The sequence below is a fragment of the Abramis brama genome (genome assembly GCF_963993115.1).
Source record: "Abramis brama genome assembly, chromosome: 3".
Lineage (NCBI taxonomy): Eukaryota > Metazoa > Chordata > Actinopteri > Cypriniformes > Leuciscidae > Abramis > Abramis brama.
The window spans coordinates 26,902,034-26,923,083 of record NC_139965.1 but is presented as its reverse complement, the minus strand read 5'-3'; the positions used below and the strand labels follow the sequence as shown (position 1 = coordinate 26,923,083).

At 36.4% G+C, this 21,050-nt stretch overlaps 2 protein-coding genes across 2 annotated transcripts in view; one reads left to right on the top strand and one right to left on the bottom strand.

Annotated features, from left to right (window-relative positions):
• itga11a (integrin, alpha 11a) overlaps positions 1–15,352 on the top strand; it is a 51,742-nt gene extending 36,390 nt beyond the window's left edge. The window contains exons 17-30 of the mRNA XM_084108031.1: positions 5,257–5,396; positions 5,667–5,777; positions 5,929–6,014; positions 6,088–6,292; positions 6,435–6,533; positions 9,937–10,013; positions 10,422–10,505; positions 10,594–10,684; positions 10,781–10,894; positions 12,041–12,124; positions 12,574–12,684; positions 13,239–13,334; positions 13,977–14,090; positions 14,291–15,352. Of these exons, the coding sequence (XP_083964157.1) occupies positions 5,257–5,396; positions 5,667–5,777; positions 5,929–6,014; positions 6,088–6,292; positions 6,435–6,533; positions 9,937–10,013; positions 10,422–10,505; positions 10,594–10,684; positions 10,781–10,894; positions 12,041–12,124; positions 12,574–12,684; positions 13,239–13,334; positions 13,977–14,090; positions 14,291–14,368 (1,490 nt within the window). The 3' untranslated portion in view covers positions 14,369–15,352. The remainder of the gene's footprint in view (positions 1–5,256; positions 5,397–5,666; positions 5,778–5,928; positions 6,015–6,087; positions 6,293–6,434; positions 6,534–9,936; positions 10,014–10,421; positions 10,506–10,593; positions 10,685–10,780; positions 10,895–12,040; positions 12,125–12,573; positions 12,685–13,238; positions 13,335–13,976; positions 14,091–14,290) is intronic.
• Positions 15,353–15,971: 619 nt separating this feature from the next.
• On the bottom strand, positions 15,972–18,928 carry LOC311078967 (intelectin-like). The gene is made up of 8 exons (XM_084108042.1): positions 18,769–18,928; positions 18,435–18,513; positions 18,116–18,268; positions 17,783–18,030; positions 17,073–17,231; positions 16,869–16,989; positions 16,537–16,640; positions 15,972–16,359 (listed from the first exon to the last, which is right to left on the bottom strand). The coding sequence occupies exons 1-8, from the start codon at positions 18,775–18,777 to the stop codon at positions 16,207–16,209; spliced, it is 1,026 nt and encodes a 341-aa protein (XP_083964168.1). The 5' UTR covers positions 18,778–18,928; the 3' UTR covers positions 15,972–16,206.
• Positions 18,929–21,050: the final 2,122 nt, after the last annotated feature.

Genomic DNA, 21,050 nt, shown 5'->3' with positions numbered 1-21,050 from the left:
CATCTGTTGTAGTGTTGGATTGCAACAGTTCTTTGGTTTAAAGAATGATATCACACTTAGTTTTCACCCAAACACACTCTGAATGGATAACAGGAAGTTATGGTAGTGCTTTGAAAGCAGCAGTTTCCTCTCATCATTTATAATCTGTTGGTTAAAGTATCATTAGAAGAGAACTAAACAGCTGACAGCTGGCGGGATTCTCACACCACCAACCAGCTGCATATTCAGTGTAGTTCAGTTAAGGTTTCCCTTCTAAGCATGCCACCTATTAGCCTGAAAAATATTCAGTTGTGATGAATTGTTCAACATACAGTAATCTCTTGATCTTTCCTTTGTTGCTTTGTTGATTCAAGATTTGCCTTGGGAGGGGAAAAGAAAAACTGCTTAGCTAGTTCTGGAAGTTTAGAAGTAAAGTAGACACATTGAATGATGACTCTGGCTGAAACAACAAATTAAATTAGTATAAAAGTCTTTTTAGCATGTGTAATATTGTGTCAGGTAGCCAAAAAAATCAAGTGAATAGTGTTATAAATGGTTCCAGATATAATAGATGTGAATGGTTTGAATATTGTGTTTTATGGGTTCTACCTACACATGAAGTCATTGCTGTGCAAAAACACTAAGTAGAAGTGACAAAGTTTGGCAGACTACATTACTGCTTTAAAATGCCTCAGAAGGTCGAAACACTACAGACCATCTTGTCTGTCTTGAAAGTTATATTCGTGATGATTTTACTTGGAAAGAACATGTTGTGAAATCCAACTGAAGATAAACAAAATACAATCCTGGTCAACACAGAACGGTTTCAAGTGCTCACAAACCAGGAAATCAGCCAGGAAATAATATATATGACTTTTGGAGACTGTACACCACCAAGGCATACGATTGGCACTGGTCAAAAGTTTATATGTGGAAGTGGAACCCAATGAATCTTCCTTGGAAATCAGACTGCTAAAGTTGGCTCTAAAATATACAATCAAACTTAAAACAAATAAGGAAAATCCAGCCTATTGAGCAGCATTTCAAGTCAGCATTCAATAATAGATAAAAGAAAACTGTAAGCTTGTCTAAATCTGTCCAATGGCGGTATCCGATAGAACGGGTGAAGGTCTCTGCGTGTTACTGTCTTTCCTTTCCTTTCCTTTCCTTTCCTTTCCTTTCCTTTCCTTTCCTTTCCTTTCCTTTCCTTTCCTTTCCTTTCCTTTCCTTTCCTTTCCTTTCCTTTCCTTTCCTTTCCTTTCCTTTCCTTTCCTTTCCTTTCCTACACACAACAAGATTAAATGCAATACATTTTCTCATATGTATTACCTCGATATTTCATCTGACTCCATAAATGAAAAAGGTTTTAATGATATCTGAGCATCATCAAATGTGAGCGAATGTTTGATTATTCTTTTTAACTCTTTACTTATATTTACCCGTTCATATTAGGAAACTGTGTCGCTTTGAGGTCCTCACACCTTCTGTTTAGTTTAGATCACAAACTCGTCAGTTTTGGGTCACTAAACAGAGGTAATTGGCTATATACCTGAGATGGTCGCATTCACACGTACACAATCAAATATACTTTTATATAGCCCCCATGATTTTGCATACACTTGAAATTAAAGTAACGTTTACTTCAGTAGAGGTATGGCCACTACTACAGATATAAGTCGACCAACTTAACTTCTCTTATAATAGCTTTGGATTGGCATGCCGTGGTTTCCCACGTACACTTATCTAAAGTAACATTAAATTAAAACAGAGGTAAGAAGACACACCCAAATTTAGGTTGGTCAATCAGCATTTTTGCTGCCCTAAACGGAAATTCACTTCTTGTCTTTGCAAACCAAGTACATTTGAATTAGTGCCAAATATTAGTCGTCACTAATCTGACGCAGTCTTGCGGTAACATACAAATCCGTTTAATCTACTTGGGAAAACAATTTCAGAGTCAGAATAAAATCAAATGTAACAATTTATTATGTCAGGTAAATGTATCATGCCAATTTCATAATCAGTTCAAAGATAATAAATACAAAACATCAAATTCTCTGGAATAAAGAGGAAAGATGTGAACCTGACATTAGAAAATACATGATGCAGAGTGCCTGCATACACTCTGCATCACAGGCTAATTTGAGCTACAAATCGCGCTGAGCCTCTTGTTGCATTTCTTTATATAGACAGAAACTTTTTTCACATGGAAACATTTGCTAACAATGGGAATTTGCATTCAGAGTTTACACCTTTTGGGAGCAGGATGCCATTTGCCTGGAAGACACACCCTCCTCTGTGTGCAAGTTCTCTCTAAACTCTTAAAGTCCACCTGAAAATTGACCCTATTTACTTTGTTAGCGCATATTACTAGTCTTGTGGTGAACAATTCATCTGTGCAAGTTAATACACAGAAAAAAAATTGTTTGCCGTGGTAAACTTTAATCAAAATCTGAAAAGTTTCTTCCGGTCCGGAATGGCGTTCCTTCTCTGATGACGTCAGTTTGACGGCTTGGGTTAGTCTGCTATGAGCAGAGATGTAGAGGAGGAGCGCTAAAGTAAAACCCTGCCCTCTGTTCAATATTATATTATTAGAAAAGTAATTTGCAACTTCCGGTTCACGCAGACTTTAAGAACTTTTTTAACTTTTGGTTTACTTCTTTGCGAATGAGACATCTGTACCAGTCATTTCAAATGATGCCAAACATGTATAATACTGTATGATAATTGTTTATATTAAACCATATAGATTTTTGGGTGAATTTAGGTAGGGATGGGTGAAGGGAATGATGTGTAAATTGGGAGGTGATCAACTCAAGTGTGATCGTGTCTCGAATGGGGACGGTAATATACTGTAGCAAGAGAGTTCAAATATTAATTTCCTTTGTTTTCTCAGAGAGTAAAACTCTCTCTTCCAGTTCTTCCAGTTTCTCCATTCTTACAAAACCAAGTTACATCTGTCCATTTGGTCAATGCATTAAAACCCATCTGAGGTTCTGAAAGTGGATTTAAACATTTTGGAAAAGACACATTTTTGCAAAATTCCTCCATGGAGTCTCAAAAAGCCTAAAATCGATCTGGATTTAGCGAGAAACCAAAAATCAAAAACACATCCAAATGATTATCACCAGCAATTTTTGAACATAAGAGCAATGGGCCTCATTCACCAACCGTTCTTACGAAGAAATGTGTTCTTAAACCCCATTTACACACTTTTTACGATGATTCTGACATTCACTAATGTTTTCTTATCTTGGATTTGTTCTTAGCTAAGAACAAAATCTAGGCACACTCAAGAGCACTCTTATGCACATTTGAGAGATGACAGTTTGTTCCAAATAATTGGTTACTGCATTTTATTTAATTCTATAGTCGTTTACAATGATAGTATTTTACTGTGATATATTTCTGATCATTTGTTGAAAAAACAAATCATAGTATGCAAAGAAACACTAACACTGCAATTTACATCAGCAATTAAGATGATTAGATCAAATATTTTTCCTCGTTTGGCATTTACCTGTTGCAGTAGAATTTATATTTCAGAATTACTGAAGTTCTTTTTTCGTTTGGTGATCGGTGGACCACCACAGTCTGTGCGGCTTTTGGACATTCTCCAACTTTTCTTGCACACGGCCCTGAAGTGTCATGTCCTTATATGGGAATTTGCGGGCGTTTTCTTATGCTAATTGGGAACAACTGACATTTCAATTACAAAGACGTGGGATTCATCAATCCTAAGAACACGTGTGCGAACAATTCTGTTGTTTAAGAACATGTCATGAATCCGACGTAGACTTTTCTTAGGAAGTTTATCAAGTACAAACTTAAGAAAATTCTTAGGAAGATATTGGTGAATGAGGCCCAATGTTCCCACAACATACCCCCAATTTACACAGATGGATCTGCATCCCTGACCATAGTTCAGTTTCCACAGCAGAGGCAAATGCTCTATTCTGTTGATACTTTTCAAAAGGTTTTTAACGAAGTAAATCCATATTTAGTCTTAAGGTTTTTAGAAAAAAAACATATTTAGTTTTATTTTTGAATAACTAAACCTGGCTCTTGCCATGAACATAGCCATAGAAGCTGGAATGGTGTGAAAGGAAAGAAAAAAAGCCTCAGTCCCTCAGGACAGGTCCCTCAGGACAGGTCTAGGGTTTGACACATGCAGTTTGACTTAAGGCCTCGGTGACCATCATATGTTGTTTTGAAAGTCATGTGCTGTAAGGTCAGGTTCCTGTGTAATGTATGGGACAACAGAGCAGAACAACTGTTTTTAATTAACCTTTACGACCCCAGAGCATCTTCATCAAAAATGTCATGGTTGTGAAACCAACGTAATGGTCTCAAAGACTAAGACATGTCATCTCTCTATGATCATCTGGGAAATCAGACATTTGGGACATTATAAAAGGAGAAAATTTTTTTTTCTAATTCACCAATGTGCTTAGCAGGGTTATGAATGTTGAGTGTGTAATTTACTGGTTCACATTTATGAGGTTTATAGAGGTCTTTTAAAGGTTCAAAGTGTCTTTCAGCTTAAAACCTCTGTTTGAACCTTGTCAGATAGCCGAACATCCTCTCGTCATTCAGGGCTCTTAAAAGGGGTTTTCCTTAAGATTAGATTTTCTATCTTTTAAGGCCTTAGAACTCACAAATTGCTCTCAGATCTCCGGAGTATCATCAATTTCACCTCTAGAGTGTCTTAAATCTCTGTCTCAAATCTGCCATTCAAAAGTTTGGGGTCAGTAAGAATTGAATACTTTTATTCAGAAGGGACACATTAAATTGATCAAAAGAGACACTCAAGACATTTATAATATAATGTATAAAGTTTCAAATGCTGTTCTTTTGAACTTTATATTCACCAAAGAATCCTGAAATAAATATCACAAAATAATACTAAGCAGCACAACTGTTTTCAACATTGATGATAATAATAAATGTTTCTTTAGCACCATATCTGCATATTAAAGAATCATGTATTGAAGAATCATGTAAAATGACATTTTAAAATATATTAAAATAGAAAACAGTTATTTTAAATTGTAATAACAATATAATTTTTTTTACTGTATTTTTATCCAAAAAATACTGCCTTGGTTAGCATAAAATACTTTATTTCAGAAACATAAAAAAATCGTACTGACCTCAAACTTTTGAATGCTAGCGTATATACCAACACATGCTATCTAGCATTATTTGCAAATAATTTGTAAAGTGATGAGTAAATATTTCACTGTATGTTCACTTTATTTCTTCCACTTCTCTTAGCTCTCAGCTATAGTGCTTTCTTTGAGGAGAAGCGCTTTAACCCTCGAGCCGTGTTTGATGATCCAGATCGCCAGCAGCCTCAAAATCTTACACTGCTTCCTGGAGAGGAGACCTGTGACCACATCTACTTCCACGTCATGGTTAGCTTTCACCTCTTAGGTTACAGTATCATAATGGTGCATTGCATTGCATAAATCATTGATAATGATAATATAATCTGTGATAACTGCCAAGTCATTATTGGTTCTATTAATTATGTACTTTCATGTCTGTTCATTCAGATGAACAGCATTCCTATTTTATTAAGTTCACTTTCTAGCATTACAGCAGCAAATTATATTCTTCCAAGTTACTCTTTCATAGCCATTTATTTATATTGAGAGATTTATGATATTGTAATGTTGATACAGGAGACTACAGACTACGCCAGGCCCATTATATTCACTGTAGAGACGGAGCTATTGGACCTGGATCAAGGCCCAGCTCTGGATGATGGCTGGCCAACTACTGTGAAAACACAGGTCTGTAGGTCAAAGGAAACTTCATTGTCACACTATATATCTTTCATTAACAACACTAACACACATTATGAAACTCTTTTGCATGCATATTAATACATATAAATGTAATGGCACTTTGCGGTTTTTTTTTCTTCTTCCTGGTTTTCTCCAGCTTCCCTTCTGGAACGGGTGTGATGAAGACGACCATTGTGTTCCAGACTTGGTGTTACAATCTCAGACTGATCTAATGAATCGCAAGTAGGATAAGTCACGCACACACACATGCTAACGCACTTCTTCACATGCTCATGCCCACTCTGATGCTCTACAGGCAGTTCTGTGCCCAGGCGTTTCGGGCAGGCAGTCTGATATGTCGGAGTCAGACAGCAGCAGAACCTTCCGAACGCATTATGGAGGGATCCAGAAGGAGGATGGTAGTGGATGTACGTCTAGAAAACAGAGGGGAGAACGCATATGGAGCCCAGCTTAACATCACTTTCACTCCAAACCTACGCTTCTCCAGCCTTATAGTGAAGGTACATCACTCTAATACCTTTGGTTGTTTGGTACCTGACAAGGACGTTCTAGAAATGCATCTGCAGTAGTAATTGTTACTGTTATTGTTACTATTGTTTACTGTAATTGTTAGTTAAATGATCTCTCTGTCTTTATTTATAGGATAACTCTGATATACATATAGACTGCCGCAGTGAGAACAAGCGAAAATATGAGAAATCTTGCAATATCAGTGCACCCTTTATGAGAGCAAAGTCACAGGTGAGTTGACATTGCAACATTTATACAGTTAGACAGTTACACTGTACCATCTCAAAAACCTCTAGCCCAAAAAATTATTTGGGGATTGTGTGATGTTTTTTAGGACCCTTAGCCAAGTCAAATTTAATGTAACTAATATAGTAACTTTTAACACGCTGTACTCCAGCCATATGTGCACAGCTAACAATTCACCAGTGATTGCATATTATCGTATGTGCAGAATTATATAATGTATAATCCTAATGTGAGAATTTTTTATCGCCATGTTCAGCACTAGCCGTCTGTGCTCTAGAAAGCCTTGCTTACACAAACATATTGGACCACACAGTCAAAAACCCTATAGACTTCTTCACATTACCCATCTGCAGAACTGTCAGAATCTGTCGCAGACATACCAAATCTTTATGTCTGGAATGTTCCATGGGGCATAAATAAATTCACAAGGTCACCAGCACCCTTAAGTCACAGAATGATTCACTTAGTGTCCTTTTTTACTTATGCTCATGTTCGGCCCTCTCCAGAAAAAGAAAAACATAAGGCAGGAATGTAATGCAAGAATACTACTGCATAACAGTTACTACATCCGTACAGAGCCCATCAATCACATGACCTGGGCCACAGAAGTCTGTCCTGTGCTAGGGCACTGCTTTGATAGGAAACGGGTCAGCAGCTTCTCACAGAGTCCTGATTCATTTTCTTGAGGTTTGGAGGTCATTGGAGCTACACTTGTGGCTACAGAGAGAGATTTTATGGGCCCACATGGGAGCCTGGTTCAGCTCAGAACAGTTTGAGATGGTGCGAAAGTGGAATAAAAGGAGGAGAACTCAGGAGGAGAGAATGTAAAAAGGATTTTCCATGCTGCTTTGTGCCACTACTCACCAAGAGGGAATGAAGAGTTTGCCCACGTAGTTATAGCTGTGTCCAAGTGCTTCCATTTCTCTAAGCAAGAATCAAACTAAAAAACAATTTATGTGCTTTAAAAGGATTGTTCACATAAAAATTTACATTTTCATAATTCATTCTGTCATAATTTACTAACCCTCATGTCGTTCCAAATCTTTGAAAAATGTTCCTGTGTTTTTGTTGCTGCTTGTTTGTTTTTTGTTTGTTTGTTTGTTTGTTTGTTTGTTTGTGTCCATATAATGAAAGTCAATGGGGTTTAGTGTTGTTTTGGACCACACTGATTTTCATTGTATCGACTAGAACAATTCTTCAAAATATTGCCTTTTATTTTTCACAGAAGGTAGAATGTCATGCAGTTTTGGAACAACACCTATAGTATCTATAGTATATTATCAAATAACAGAAAAAAAATAACTGTATGTTTAACTGTATGGAGACTTGGATCACCTTATAAGTGGTGGATTGAGCAGATGCTTCATGAACTGCAGTAGATTTTCTTTGGGAGAGTCTATATCTTTTGTATCTGTGTTTTGCCACTTTTAAGTGATGTATATGCAGGATATGGAAGTTAATACTTCATGTGGTGGTTAGAGAATAGCCAGCAGTGCCAGATGAAGTGCCTTCTCCCACAAAAATGATGTTATTGGTCTGTAGAATAGCAGGGTCTTGGCCTGTTTGTGTCATTCTTTTATATCCAGAAATGCTGTTTGCCCTGGAAACAGCCTATGGATTCATATTTTAAAATGTAGGTTTTTGGATGTGATCAGGCGTTAAATCTGATTTTTGGAGGCAAGGGAACTCAAAATCTAGGGATGAACTCATTTGTTTGAGCATGTTACTGTAGTTAGAATGAATCAAAGAAAAACTAGACTTTAGCATGCTATAAATTATATAAAGTGCCAAACAAACTTTCAGTAACCTTTTTTCTTAAAACGCCATTGTAGAATGTTCTGGATATAACCTCTGAATATAATGATTTAGGAGCTTGCGTTTGCAGCACTTTACATTTTTTTTGTAAATGTGTGTTCACAAATCAACAAAACAAACACACCTCTGCCCAAAAGGATCACACCCCTATCTTGAAGCCTCCACCCCCACATTCACGTACACTCGATGCAACACAGGCAACGACTATGGCGGAATCTGCTGTGCCTGCCACCCGAGGGTATGATGTCATCAATAAGTGAAAGCAATATTACTTATGTGACAATATTAGATCTAAAGTATGATTATGAGAATGAGTGTGTCTTGACACGTGTTGTCTAACTCCAATAGAGTTCAGAATGTCTCTAAATGCCAATCCCAATGCGTCTTTTTCATTATCTATATGTATATTAAAATCACCAACAATTAGGACTTTATCTGCAGCCAGTACTAACTCAAATTATTTGATAGTCTGTATGGTGCCCTGGTTTCCTGTATACAGTAGCTAGCACAAATGTCAAGCGTGATTTATCATTTACACTAGATAGTGTTACATTAAGCACCAACACTTCAAAATAATTTTATTTTAAACTAGACTTCTCTGTAATTCTGAAGATATTACTATAGATTACAGCAACACCTATCCCTTTTCCTTTCAGACGTGGCTCGTTTTTATAACAGTAATCTTGGGGGGTGGACTCATTTAAAGTAATGTAATTGTCTGGTTTTAGCCAGGTTTCTGTCAAGACACAACATGTCTCGGTTATAATCTGTAATCATATCATTAACAATAAGTGCTTTTGAAGTAAGGGATTGAATATTCAGCAACCCGAGCTTTATCATTTGTTCATCTGTATTATATCTATTTTTTATTTGTTGAACATCTGTTGAATTTTTTGTTTGGGAGTTTTTTGTATTTCCTAATTCGGGGAACAGACACAGTCTCTATATGATGATATCTAGGTGAAAGAGTCTCTATGTGATGGGATTTATCTGACCTCAGTAAAGACAGCATATCTTAGTTCTGTGAAACACAGCAAAACAACGTTACTCACATATCGAGAAGAAATAAAACAACCTCGGCATCCAGGCCTTCCTGCACCTTAAGGTCTCTCAAGCACCGGAAATCTTCTCTAATGTTAATGCGGGTCCTACCTCTTGCCTGATCGTAGCCCGTCTTTTTAAAGTTATATTCCCCTGGCCTTTTCCTCTTTTGCATTTTCTCTGCCTTCTCTGCTCTCTTTTTCTATAGTCGTTCTGCTAATATCTTGTCTTGTGCACTGAGCTCTCTCTCCTCCCCCATCATTAGTGTATACGCCCCTTACTGCTGATTTACTACAAGTGTGTTTTGGTGCACAGTCCGATACACTTTTCAATAGCGTTTTTCAAAAATCGCTTACTGCACATTTAAGGCAGGTTATTGTAGGCTACACTCCTAAATCCTCTGCTAAAGCTCTGGGGTTTTTTTTTTGCTTTTTTGTCTGAAAAAAAAAAACCCTACTAACACTAGTCAGTCACTTGTGTTACTATCATGTGGCTGTTTTTATTAAACATTACTCTGTCTCTTACTCCCCAGGTAACATTTCGTTTGGAATTTGAATTCAGTCACTCTGTGCTGCTGGATCATGTACGGCTCGTTCTGGAGGTTACCAGGTAGGACACAGCTAACATTCAGCCGGTCTTACATCTATCTGAGATAATCGATTCTGTACTATTTCAGCCAGATTATTTGCTTTAAAAAATGTAGTTCGAAAATCATATAACTTTTGTCCTGTGGACCACAAAACAAAAAACAAAATATGCATGGATCACTGGATCACTAAATGGCCACACTCAGATTGAAATCAGCTAGATGTCGTAACTGCAGTTAAAGTATCTAGAGCATAGTTGATGGTTTAGAATGTTATGAAACTCTGAGGAAAAAGGATTCCGGACAACAATGATGCTTAAGCTGGAATGTTAAACTTTTCATAAACGCTACCGAACGTCACTGCACAGTGAATTACAGGGTGAGTGTATCTGCCTGGGAGGTTTCTCATGCTTGTTCTTATGTTTCTGCAGTGAGGGTGAGGAAGTTGTCCTACACGATAACATTAATGACATTTTCTACACTCTAAAATATGAAGCTGATCTGCTTTTCACAAGGTGAGATAGATGTGTTTGTTTAAACGCTCTAATCAATATGCGTGGTTGTGGGAATTAGAATAGTTACAATATATTTTCATTCTCACAGGGAGTTTTACCCAACCCGATATGAGCTTAAACCTGATATCTCTCTAGAAGAACCGGGTGATTTCAACCCTCCATTCAACTTTACCTTTCAGGTGAGGTCCACTCCTTAGCTATCTGTTACTAAAGAGAGCAGGACCCCAAAAACTGATGTTTCAAAAAACCAAACATGTTTCTTCTATGCATCACAGATCAAGAACCTTGGTTATTTTCCAGTCCAAGACTTGCAACTGTACATTGCAATCCCTGAGGTCACGAAAAATGGCAATCAACTCCTGAAGATCAGAGATTTCCATATTGACCAGGTGAGGAGGACACAACTAGACTATAGTTTTACTCTACCTGTTATACATCAGATTTTCCTTTAGATTTTCAAAAATGTTTTGCCCTTTCGATCAGATTTTTGCATCTATTTACAGTCTGGATAAGTTTACAAAGTTGGCAAGTGTATGCCTAGTATTCTAAAATCTGTTCAGATTTAAAAAGTCACAAAGTGTTTTCAAGTCTTTTAAGTCTTAAAGTTCTATCATTATGCTTTTTCAAATATTACTTTTCATGCAGTGTATAATATAGCTGTTCATAAATGAAAATGGTCTGCAAAATGTTTAAGATCAAAGTGCATAACAAAGTTATCATCTTCTAAAAGAAACAATCAATTCAGAATTTTTAAAAAAATCCAGTCTTACTTCTTATTACATACCTACATACCAATGTAATACATTTGCAATACTACAATACTATGGTCTTCATTGGCTGCCGGTGAACAACGTCTACTTTGACCCGCCCTCAAACACTGTTGATGTAGCTGAGGCCTGGAAGAGTTTGGTTTGTGTTGGTGACATGTCGAGATGACGCTGTTTTCAGTGCTGTGAATCCACTTTGATGCACTTCAAAAGAATGAGGACTTACACTGGAATTGATACAGATAAACCGATGCTATCGTTCGTATCAGTGTGTATCAAGTGCTGAGTGGGCCTCTGGAGCTGAAATTTAGGTATAATAATAGGCGTTTCGTTTCTGACACGTGCTGTAAGCGGTAGACCAGTCACGACAGACAGACTCATCTGACCAATCAAAGCAGAGTAGGGTCGTGGAAAGGTGGGGTTTAAAGAGACTGAATCTTCAAACAAACCGTTTTCAGAATCTAAGAGAAATGAGATGATGTGCAATGTATATTATGAGACAATTAATGTGTTTTTGACCTTGGATGCATGTAGGCCTATTGCAGGAGACCTTCAAAACAAAATTAGGAACCTTTAAAATAGCATAAATGGTGCACTTTAAGTCTTTTATCCAAAGTGATCTACATATCAATCAAGGTAGCCTATACTTTTTTCAGTTCATGCATTCCCTGGGAATCAAACCCATGACTTTTGTGCTGCTAGGGCCATGTTCTACTGTTTGAGCTACAGGAATGATATTAATAGTGATTTGTGTCATTTTTCCATCAGGTTGGTGGAAGTCATTGTATCCCCCCTCAGCATGTGGCACACAGTCGAGCCTCTCCAGAGGACCTCTCACGAACATCACGACTGGTAAGACCCTTTCTGCACAGGCTTATAGTGTCTGCCTGTTATCACAGACAAAGCTTGCGCCACATTCAGGCTAGCACTTTAACACTTTATAAAAGTCTGGTTTGTGCCGTTTTAAAGTTTGCGTGATTTAGGGGCTTTCAGATATGAGATGTGCTGATTTAATGCATAGCAGTAAAGCACTTCTCTGCAAAATAGTTGGTTTATACTCTCTGAATAAAGCCACTTAAGTTTAATAAATTGTGCCATAAATAAAGCTTATTATTGGTAAATGTGGTTCATCTTCAATCAGTTCTAGAAATGTTATTGTGTTTTTGAAGATTCTCATATGTCTGAGGTGGGGAGTTTTGTAATGCAACTCTAACGCATGTCAGATTTCCACCACAAGCAGCTGGGTTTCATCTGTAAGATTGTCTGTTTGTGAGAGAAATGTTTCTTGTTCCTTTGCACAGAACTACTCCAACACCCTGGCAGTGCCTGTACAGTGTACCGTCAACCTGCCTTCCTACAGAGACGTCAGCGTGAAAATCGGCGGATCCCTTCGTACTGATGCACTGCATGCGGTGAGTAGCAGTCTGATGAAGATGAAGAAGTACAATGTGGGCAGAACCTGACATCAATGCATAGTGTTCGCACAAAACATGAAGTCTTTAGTCAAGAGGATCCCCCAAAACCAATGCAAAACTGTGACTAGAGCAGTAATTAGAGACATACTGTAACTAAATCTGGTTTTGTTTACATTTTGCACACTTGTCAAGTTTTTTTCAGATTTCAAATCAATGGATAAATTGTTCAAAATTAAGACATTTGTATGTTAGTGAAACAACTAACAAATGCACTAAAAATCACCTTGAGATCAGGGTTTTTTTCAGAAAAATTGTTAGCTCTGAGAAAAGCATCATTTGTTTGTAGATTCCAGTTGATTTGATATTTTGTATCTAATGCAATGAAATTCAGACAATTTATGACAAATGTGGCTTAAATGTCCAAATACACTGACTCTTTCTACTACCTCTCTAGCCTCTCACTTCTAGTGCTGGTCCTCTCCCACTTTCACACGTCCACTGGAGTAAGTATCTGTCAGATAAACTGAAAACTGTTTTTCTTGTCACGGCAGCTGAAGTTCAAAACCCTTGAGCTGGTTACGACAGCCTCAGTGGAGCTGAACCCTTCCAGCCCCATGTTTCTGCCTGAAGAGAGGCCGGTCAGACACGTGAGTCATCCTCTGTACACATCAGCATTTACAGAAAGCCACGTTACATAAACATTGCTGGACAACATGTTTAGAATAGGTAAATATAAATCCATGACCGAATACTTGAAGACGTGGTTAGTATGAGAGGTTGCTTTTGTCTTCTCCATCCTTGGCAATATTGAGGGAGAAAAACATGGACAAACGATGTGTTTTCATTCATCTGTCAGAAAGAGTTAAGAACAATTGTACACAGGCATGAAACATAAATACCTCTATGCTAACATTACTGAATATTTGACTTTACGCAATTAGGCTCGCTGGTTCTCTCGTGCCAGAACCTTCCCTTTACACATCTGTGTGTCCTTTGGTTAGCTACTGTGTGAGTTGTTTCACCACAGTTAAAGAATCTGGAGCCAAGGGGACCGAAAGGACCAGCAGCACACTTGAGTTCTGTTCTTTTCTTTATTACTATGTGGTGCTGCCATCTATAGGCAGGACAGGAAATAGACATACATTCTAACATCAGCAAATCTGATCTCAGCTGCAGCAGATGAAACATTTGATAAAACATGAAATGTGTCAGTGGCAAGATATACAAGCCGACATCTCTCATAAAGCAGTATAGTGTTTTACATTTTTCCTTTGTATGCGTTTTCACAGATAATCCTGGAGATTAGGAAAGAGGAGGATTACCGTGTTCCCATCTGGATTATCATTGGCAGCACACTTGGAGGCCTGTTACTCCTCTCTCTCCTCATTCTGGCTCTCTGGAAGGTAATGTGTCCTACATTTATAAGCACACACAGACTGACAGACTCACTTCAGACAGACAGATATATAGATACACAGATAGATAGATACATGCACTGTATGCATAGAAAGATTGGATCAATTATTTGATTAGTGAATCTTGAATATCTTTCTTATTTTTATTTTTTTGTTATATTTTATTCTTTCTTTTTTCACTCAACTAGTTGGGGTTTTTCCAAAGGCAGAAAAGACGCGAGGAAGCTGAGAATGAGGCTAATGGCAAGATGGTGGAAGAGCGATAACGCAGGCTGCTCAAGAGGGTTCAGACAGGCCTACATCTCAGGGACCAACCAACAGCAACATTAGACGTCTCTGAAACTGAGAGAAAGGGAGAAAGAGAGAAAAACAGAACTTGAGGCAATGAATAAAGCCGAGGGATATGCTCTGCGCACTGGACGACCTGTTGTTCAACCATGAAAAACACTGCAATTATCCACATCGTGCCTGCACTGCTTACTGAGCCGACCCTATAGATGGGTCTCCATCTCTCTTCTCGCTCCAGATCAAACCCCTCAGATGACATGATGTCCACAACCGCTTAAAGGATGTTGTTCTGAGAGACATATCAAAAGAGAGACTTTTGGAAGATGCATTCGAGTGAAAAGCTTGACTTTTGACATGAATTCAAAGGAAATAACTTTTTTCACAGGGTCTTTGGAATCGCAGTCAATACATTTGATCCTTGGCCAAATCCAGTGTCTGACAAGAGACAAGAGAATATACAAGAGAAACCTCAAAGTGCTGTAACTATAAAACAGCCATGTTTTCTGGTGCTTCTTCTTTGACATCTAGAAAAAAGGGACATCTTGGAGGAAAAAAGTGCAAAAGTTGGCTCACTTTATTGTAATGGCCATTGTTATTATATGTAATATAATATTAGGCACTGGAGTTTGTAGCTCTGTTTTTTTTTTTTTTTTTTAGTGGTCGTAATTTATTGAATAGAAAAATGAACTGTTATGTACTTTATTACATTTTTATAAACTATCCTTCTCTAATACCCTAAATAATTATACATCTTTTTTTTTACTATATGCTCATTGTTCAATCTCAAATAACAGAGGTGGACATTTACTATTTGACTTTTTTTTACAACATTGATGCACTTTTTTTATATTGTAGTGATACAAACTTGAATTTTGTAAATATAGTTTATCTTTGTAAAACAATTTTCAAATGTGTGCTTTCATAAAGATTGTGGCATTACAATATATCTCTTGCAAGACATCAGTCCTAGTTTAGTTTCCATGATATGCTTCACACCTCAACAAGTAGCCTTTAAGAAAGGGTATGCTTCCAGCACGTCAACCAGACTTATGACTTATTCATTTCAGATATTGAGAATATTGATAAAATGATGAAATTCCCTAACGTTAAAAGTTGTTGAGTGTTTAAAGGGGTATGAAACATCCTTATTTGCCGATGTATTTTAGGATATATATATATATATATATATACGTGTGTGTGTGTGTATATATATGTATATATATATATATATATATATACATAGAGAGAGAGAGAGAGAGAGAGAGAGAGAGAGAAGAATAGAGATCCCTGAATATATATAAATACACATGTCCAAGATAATACAAATAAATATCAAAATAAAGAATTTGGAAAAAGCATGAGAGTTTATAAAAAAATGTTTCTAGGTGTAAATCCACTGCTTTTATTTAAACATTTGTTTCATTTGAACAGATATATATTGTTGTTTGAATATATATATATATATATATAATAAAAAAATATTTTTTATTTATATATATATATATATAAACAATATATGAACACAGAGTGTTAAAGTATACAGTACTGGATATGGATTTAAAAACTAGCAGAAACTGCTCATTAAATGGAAAATTTTTAATCAGTCAAACTAAATATATAATATAAACTAAATATGCATAACTAAAATTCCCACCGAACAAACTTCACTAATCCTTAGATTACAGAACAATATAAAATGTATATGTTGTAAAGAAATACATAATTGTGCATGTTACAATCAGACGTTAATTAATGTGATATATCTCAAGAGAGAAGCAAAAAAAAAAAAGAAGCAGGTGATTTTGGTTTCAAAGTGTCAGCGATAAAAAAGAAGTACAGCTGCTTCGGTTATCTCTTTGGAAGCACTGGCGCCTGTATTAGTGCCATAGCCATCCCAGTCGAAAGCCGTAAAGTCTCCACACTGCCTAGGGACCCCCTCAGGAAAGTGTCCACCTCCACCAATACAAAACTGCAAAAATATGAGTGCATTAACATTGGTGCAGTTCATTTTATTTCTGTTTTTATTACGGTACTATGAATGGATTTCCTCTTCATTTATACAAGGAAGCATGAATAATTGCCTGTGGTGATCAAATGCTGTTCATAAACACTGTTGTAAATAATCCATAATATTTGTTAAACTCACATGTTCAGTGTGACAGCTGGTTGGTTTAATGCCCGAACAAATAGCCATGGCTGCCTTTTCAGTATTGAAGACTCTGAATGTGATGAATCCAGGTTCAAATAGTCCTGAAAAAAAGCACAGAATATATAACTGATGATCTGTCATGAAAGGTCCATGCACACATGACATGGCTTTCATTCATTAAAGTGATTGGATCTCAACATTGATGATGTTTTGCAAAAATAATACACATATCACTGATTAATACACAGATTTAATGACAATCAGTCTATGTGGCTATACTTTCTTTAAAATATCTGAAAAAAATATTGGCTCAAGAGGTATTTCTGTACCTCTTGAAATGGGTCCATACAGTTTTTTGGTAGAATCCTCACTTCCAGTATCATACACTATTGGAATAGCAGGTCCACTATCAATGTTGCATGTCCCGACTCCAAACCTCACAGGAAATTTCTGGGAAAATTAAGATAAAAGTTTGGCCAACTATATTTCTGGGAATGTTTAAAACTCGAAACTTGCGTTAAAGTTTATCTGACCTTAAATAAACTGAAAAGGTTTCCTCCATGTAGAGTTAAGAAGCGATTATCGGTGTGGTATCTCAGAATGGAGGCAGTGGTCCAGCGTTCAAACTCCATATTATTAGGAACATGCCACACAGACATATCCTGTGCCGCAATGTCAAAGTATCCAGGATTCTGTCAAATCAAATCATATTTATTTATATAATAATGATGATGTTGCAAAACTGAATTAACGAAACGACTTTGGTTTCAGCAATAATGCAGCTCTACAATAAAGAGTAATTATTCAGCTCAATGTATGCTGATTCAATACAGTTCAATATAAGTGTGAATGTTGCAAAGTTCATCAGTTATGAAACAAACTTGATTCAGCTATAAAGCAGGAAGACAATAGTATAATTTTCCAGCTCAATTTACTTCAATGTTGATTTAATCAGATCAGTAAGTGTCGATTTTGCAAAGTTTGTCAGCTATGAAATCACCACCCACAGCTATAAAGCACATACAGAAAAAACAATATAATCCTCATTATCCAGCTCAGTCAAATTGATAATATCTCTCAATATTACTTAATATTGATTGTCTTTTCAGTGACACAGACTGTGTCAGATTCTGTTTTAGATTCTAGATAAACATCTTTTGATTGCCAGTCCAGGGACTTAGTGTCCTTTATGTCGCTTTCCTTAAACCAGGGTTGTAAAACCATTGATATAATAAAAAAGTACCTTATAATCATCACTTGTAGCGGCCTCTGCGGTTCCAAACGTGACTCTGTTCGCCCATGTCCCTTCACCATCAGGCCGGTTTGCGTTGCTGCCCTGCTCACTCGACCAGCGATCACCAACAGTACACTTTCCATACATGTTGTTTTCATGAACACTGGCCACCAGCGTCCAGCCGCCGCCCGCAGTGGTCATATCACAGAACGTCTGGTAAAGGACCCCTCTTGATGAGATCAGATAGTACAGGCCATCTGAGTGAACAGAAGCATTGCTGAGTCACCTAAATTGAGTTATTCCTTAAGATAACAACAACAACAACAACAAAAAAGACCATACCCTCATGAACTTGATATTTGTCAAGAATTTCTTTGCAGCTTCGAGCAGCGTATTTAATTCTGTTGAGAAGTTTTTCAAGCTCATGGTTGCTTTTGGCATCATTGATATTAATATATGGTGCTTCTTTTTCTTGTTTTACATGCATAGCTCCCACTGTAGAAAGATCATAAAATGAGTAAACGCTGGTTTTGCTGTAGCCTAATGCAAGTCAAAAAGTGAGTCAAAAGTGTCACATAGTGATGTATATTGTGATAAAAAAAAATTATGATGATGTTCTTAATAGAAATGAGTTTCAATCAAATCAGATAATTACACTTACTTGAATTAGCTTCACAGAACCATAAACTCAGTGGGAGAATGAGAAGGATCCCTAAAAACATTTTTATAAGAAAGACAGTCTGCAAACAAAAGGAAAAAGGTTCTTCAGAATTAAAATTAAAACCACACTCTGAAAATTTGCAAACCTGAAATTGTGATGTGTTTGGTTCCATGTTTTTGTGTGAAAGTTTACTAAAAGCAAACTGATGTTGACAAATCGGTTTCACACATTCAGCACATTTTTCCTCAATCAGTTCATTACATTCAATAAATTATCCAATCGTTTACTCTGTCATTTGTTTATATTATCTGAAAAAGACAGCACATTAACTTACCATTTCCATGAGCCAGTAGTAAGGTAATAGGTTTTGTATGAGGTAACAGAGCACAATTTAAGTTATTAATTCAAATCCATGAAAATGTTAAGCCGTCTTCGGTTCGGTTCGCTCTGCGCGGCACAGTGGTGCGCGCTTCATTTCAATTTCAAATGTGAATGTGCATGACGCAATCTGTGACGAAGCAGGCGAGGCAAGAGCCAATGAGCGTTTGATATTGCCGTAACCATAGTAACCTGAGGGCGCAATTTTTGAATTTGAATTCATAACAAGCGGGGTTTGACGTTTACGGTCAAGATGACGATTACTGGATAAAGGGCTGAGTTTGGATCTTTTTCTTGCAAATAATATATGGATTCTGAAGGTTTGGATTACATCAAGCTAATAAAATTGATGTATTTTGTGAATCGATGTTGTGTTGTAAGGTTAGTATATTATGGTTCTATTAGGAACCATAAATAAATTATTGTGATTATATTCGTCTGTCTGTTGTTTTTCTTTATAATATCATAATTATCATTTTAATATTGTCCATAAAATGGGTATGTTTAGGTGTGGGAGTAGAGTTAAGTGATCTTACATTTATAATCTATCAATTATTTGATTAGTGAATCTTGAATATCTTTCTTATTTTTATTTTTTTGTTATATTTTATTCTTTCTTTTTTCACTCAACTAGTTGGGGTTTTTCCAAAGGCAGAAAAGACGCGAGGAAGCTGAGAATGAGGCTAATGGCAAGATGGTGGAAGAGCGATAACGCAGGCTGCTCAAGAGGGTTCAGACAGGCCTACATCTCAGGGACCAACCAACAGCAACATTAGACGTCTCTGAAACTGAGAGAAAGGGAGAAAGAGAGAAAAACAGAACTTGAGGCAATGAATAAAGCCGAGGGATATGCTCTGCGCACTGGACGACCTGTTGTTCAACCATGAAAAACACTGCAATTATCCACATCGTGCCTGCACTGCTTACTGAGCCGACCCTATAGATGGGTCTCCATCTCTCTTCTCGCTCCAGATCAAACCCCTCAGATGACATGATGTCCACAACCGCTTAAAGGATGTTGTTCTGAGAGACATATCAAAAGAGAGACTTTTGGAAGATGCATTCGAGTGAAAAGCTTGACTTTTGACATGAATTCAAAGGAAATAACTTTTTTCACAGGGTCTTTGGAATCGCAGTCAATACATTTGATCCTTGGCCAAATCCAGTGTCTGACAAGAGACAAGAGAATATACAAGAGAAACCTCAAAGTGCTGTAACTATAAAACAGCCATATTTTCTGGTGCTTCTTCTTTGACATCTAGAAAAAAGGGACATCTTGGAGGAAAAAAGTGCAAAAGTTGGCTCACTTTATTGTAATGGCCATTGTTATTATATGTAATATAATATTAGGCACTGGAGTTTGTAGCTCTGTTTTTTTTTTTTTTTTTTTGTGGTCGTAATTTATTGAATAGAAAAATGAACTGTTATGTACTTTATTACATTTTTATAAACTATCCTTCTCTAATACCCTAAATAATTATACATCTTTTTTTTTTACTATATGCTCATTGTTCAATCTCAAATAACAGAGGTGGACATTTACTATTTGACTTTTTTTTACAACATTGATGCACTTTTTTTATATTGTAGTGATACAAACTTGAATTTTGTAAATATACAGTTTATCTTTGTAAAACAATTTTCAAATGTGTGCTTTCATAAAGATTGTGGCATTACAATATATCTCTTGCAAGACATCAGTCCTAGTTTAGTTTCCATGATATGCTTCACACCTCAACAAGTAGCCTTTAAGAAAGGGTATGCTTCCAGCACGTCAACCAGACTTATGACTTATTCATTTCAGATATTGAGAATATTGATAAAATGATGAAATTCCCTAACGTTAAAAGTTGTTGAGTGTTTAAAGGGGTATGAAACATCCTTATTTGCCGATGTATTTTAGGATATATATATATATATATATATACGTGTGTGTGTGTGTGTATATATATGTATATATATATATATACATAGAGAGAGAGAGAGAGAGAGAGAGAGAGAAGAATAGAGATCCCTGAATATATATAAATACACATGTCCAAGATAATACAAATAAATATCAAAATAAAGAATTTGGAAAAAGCATGAGAGTTTATAAAAAAATGTTTCTAGGTGTAAATCCACTGCTTTTATTTAAACATTTGTTTCATTTGAACAGATATATATTGTTGTTTGAATATATATATATATATATATATAATAAAAAAATATTTTTTATTTATATATATATATATATAT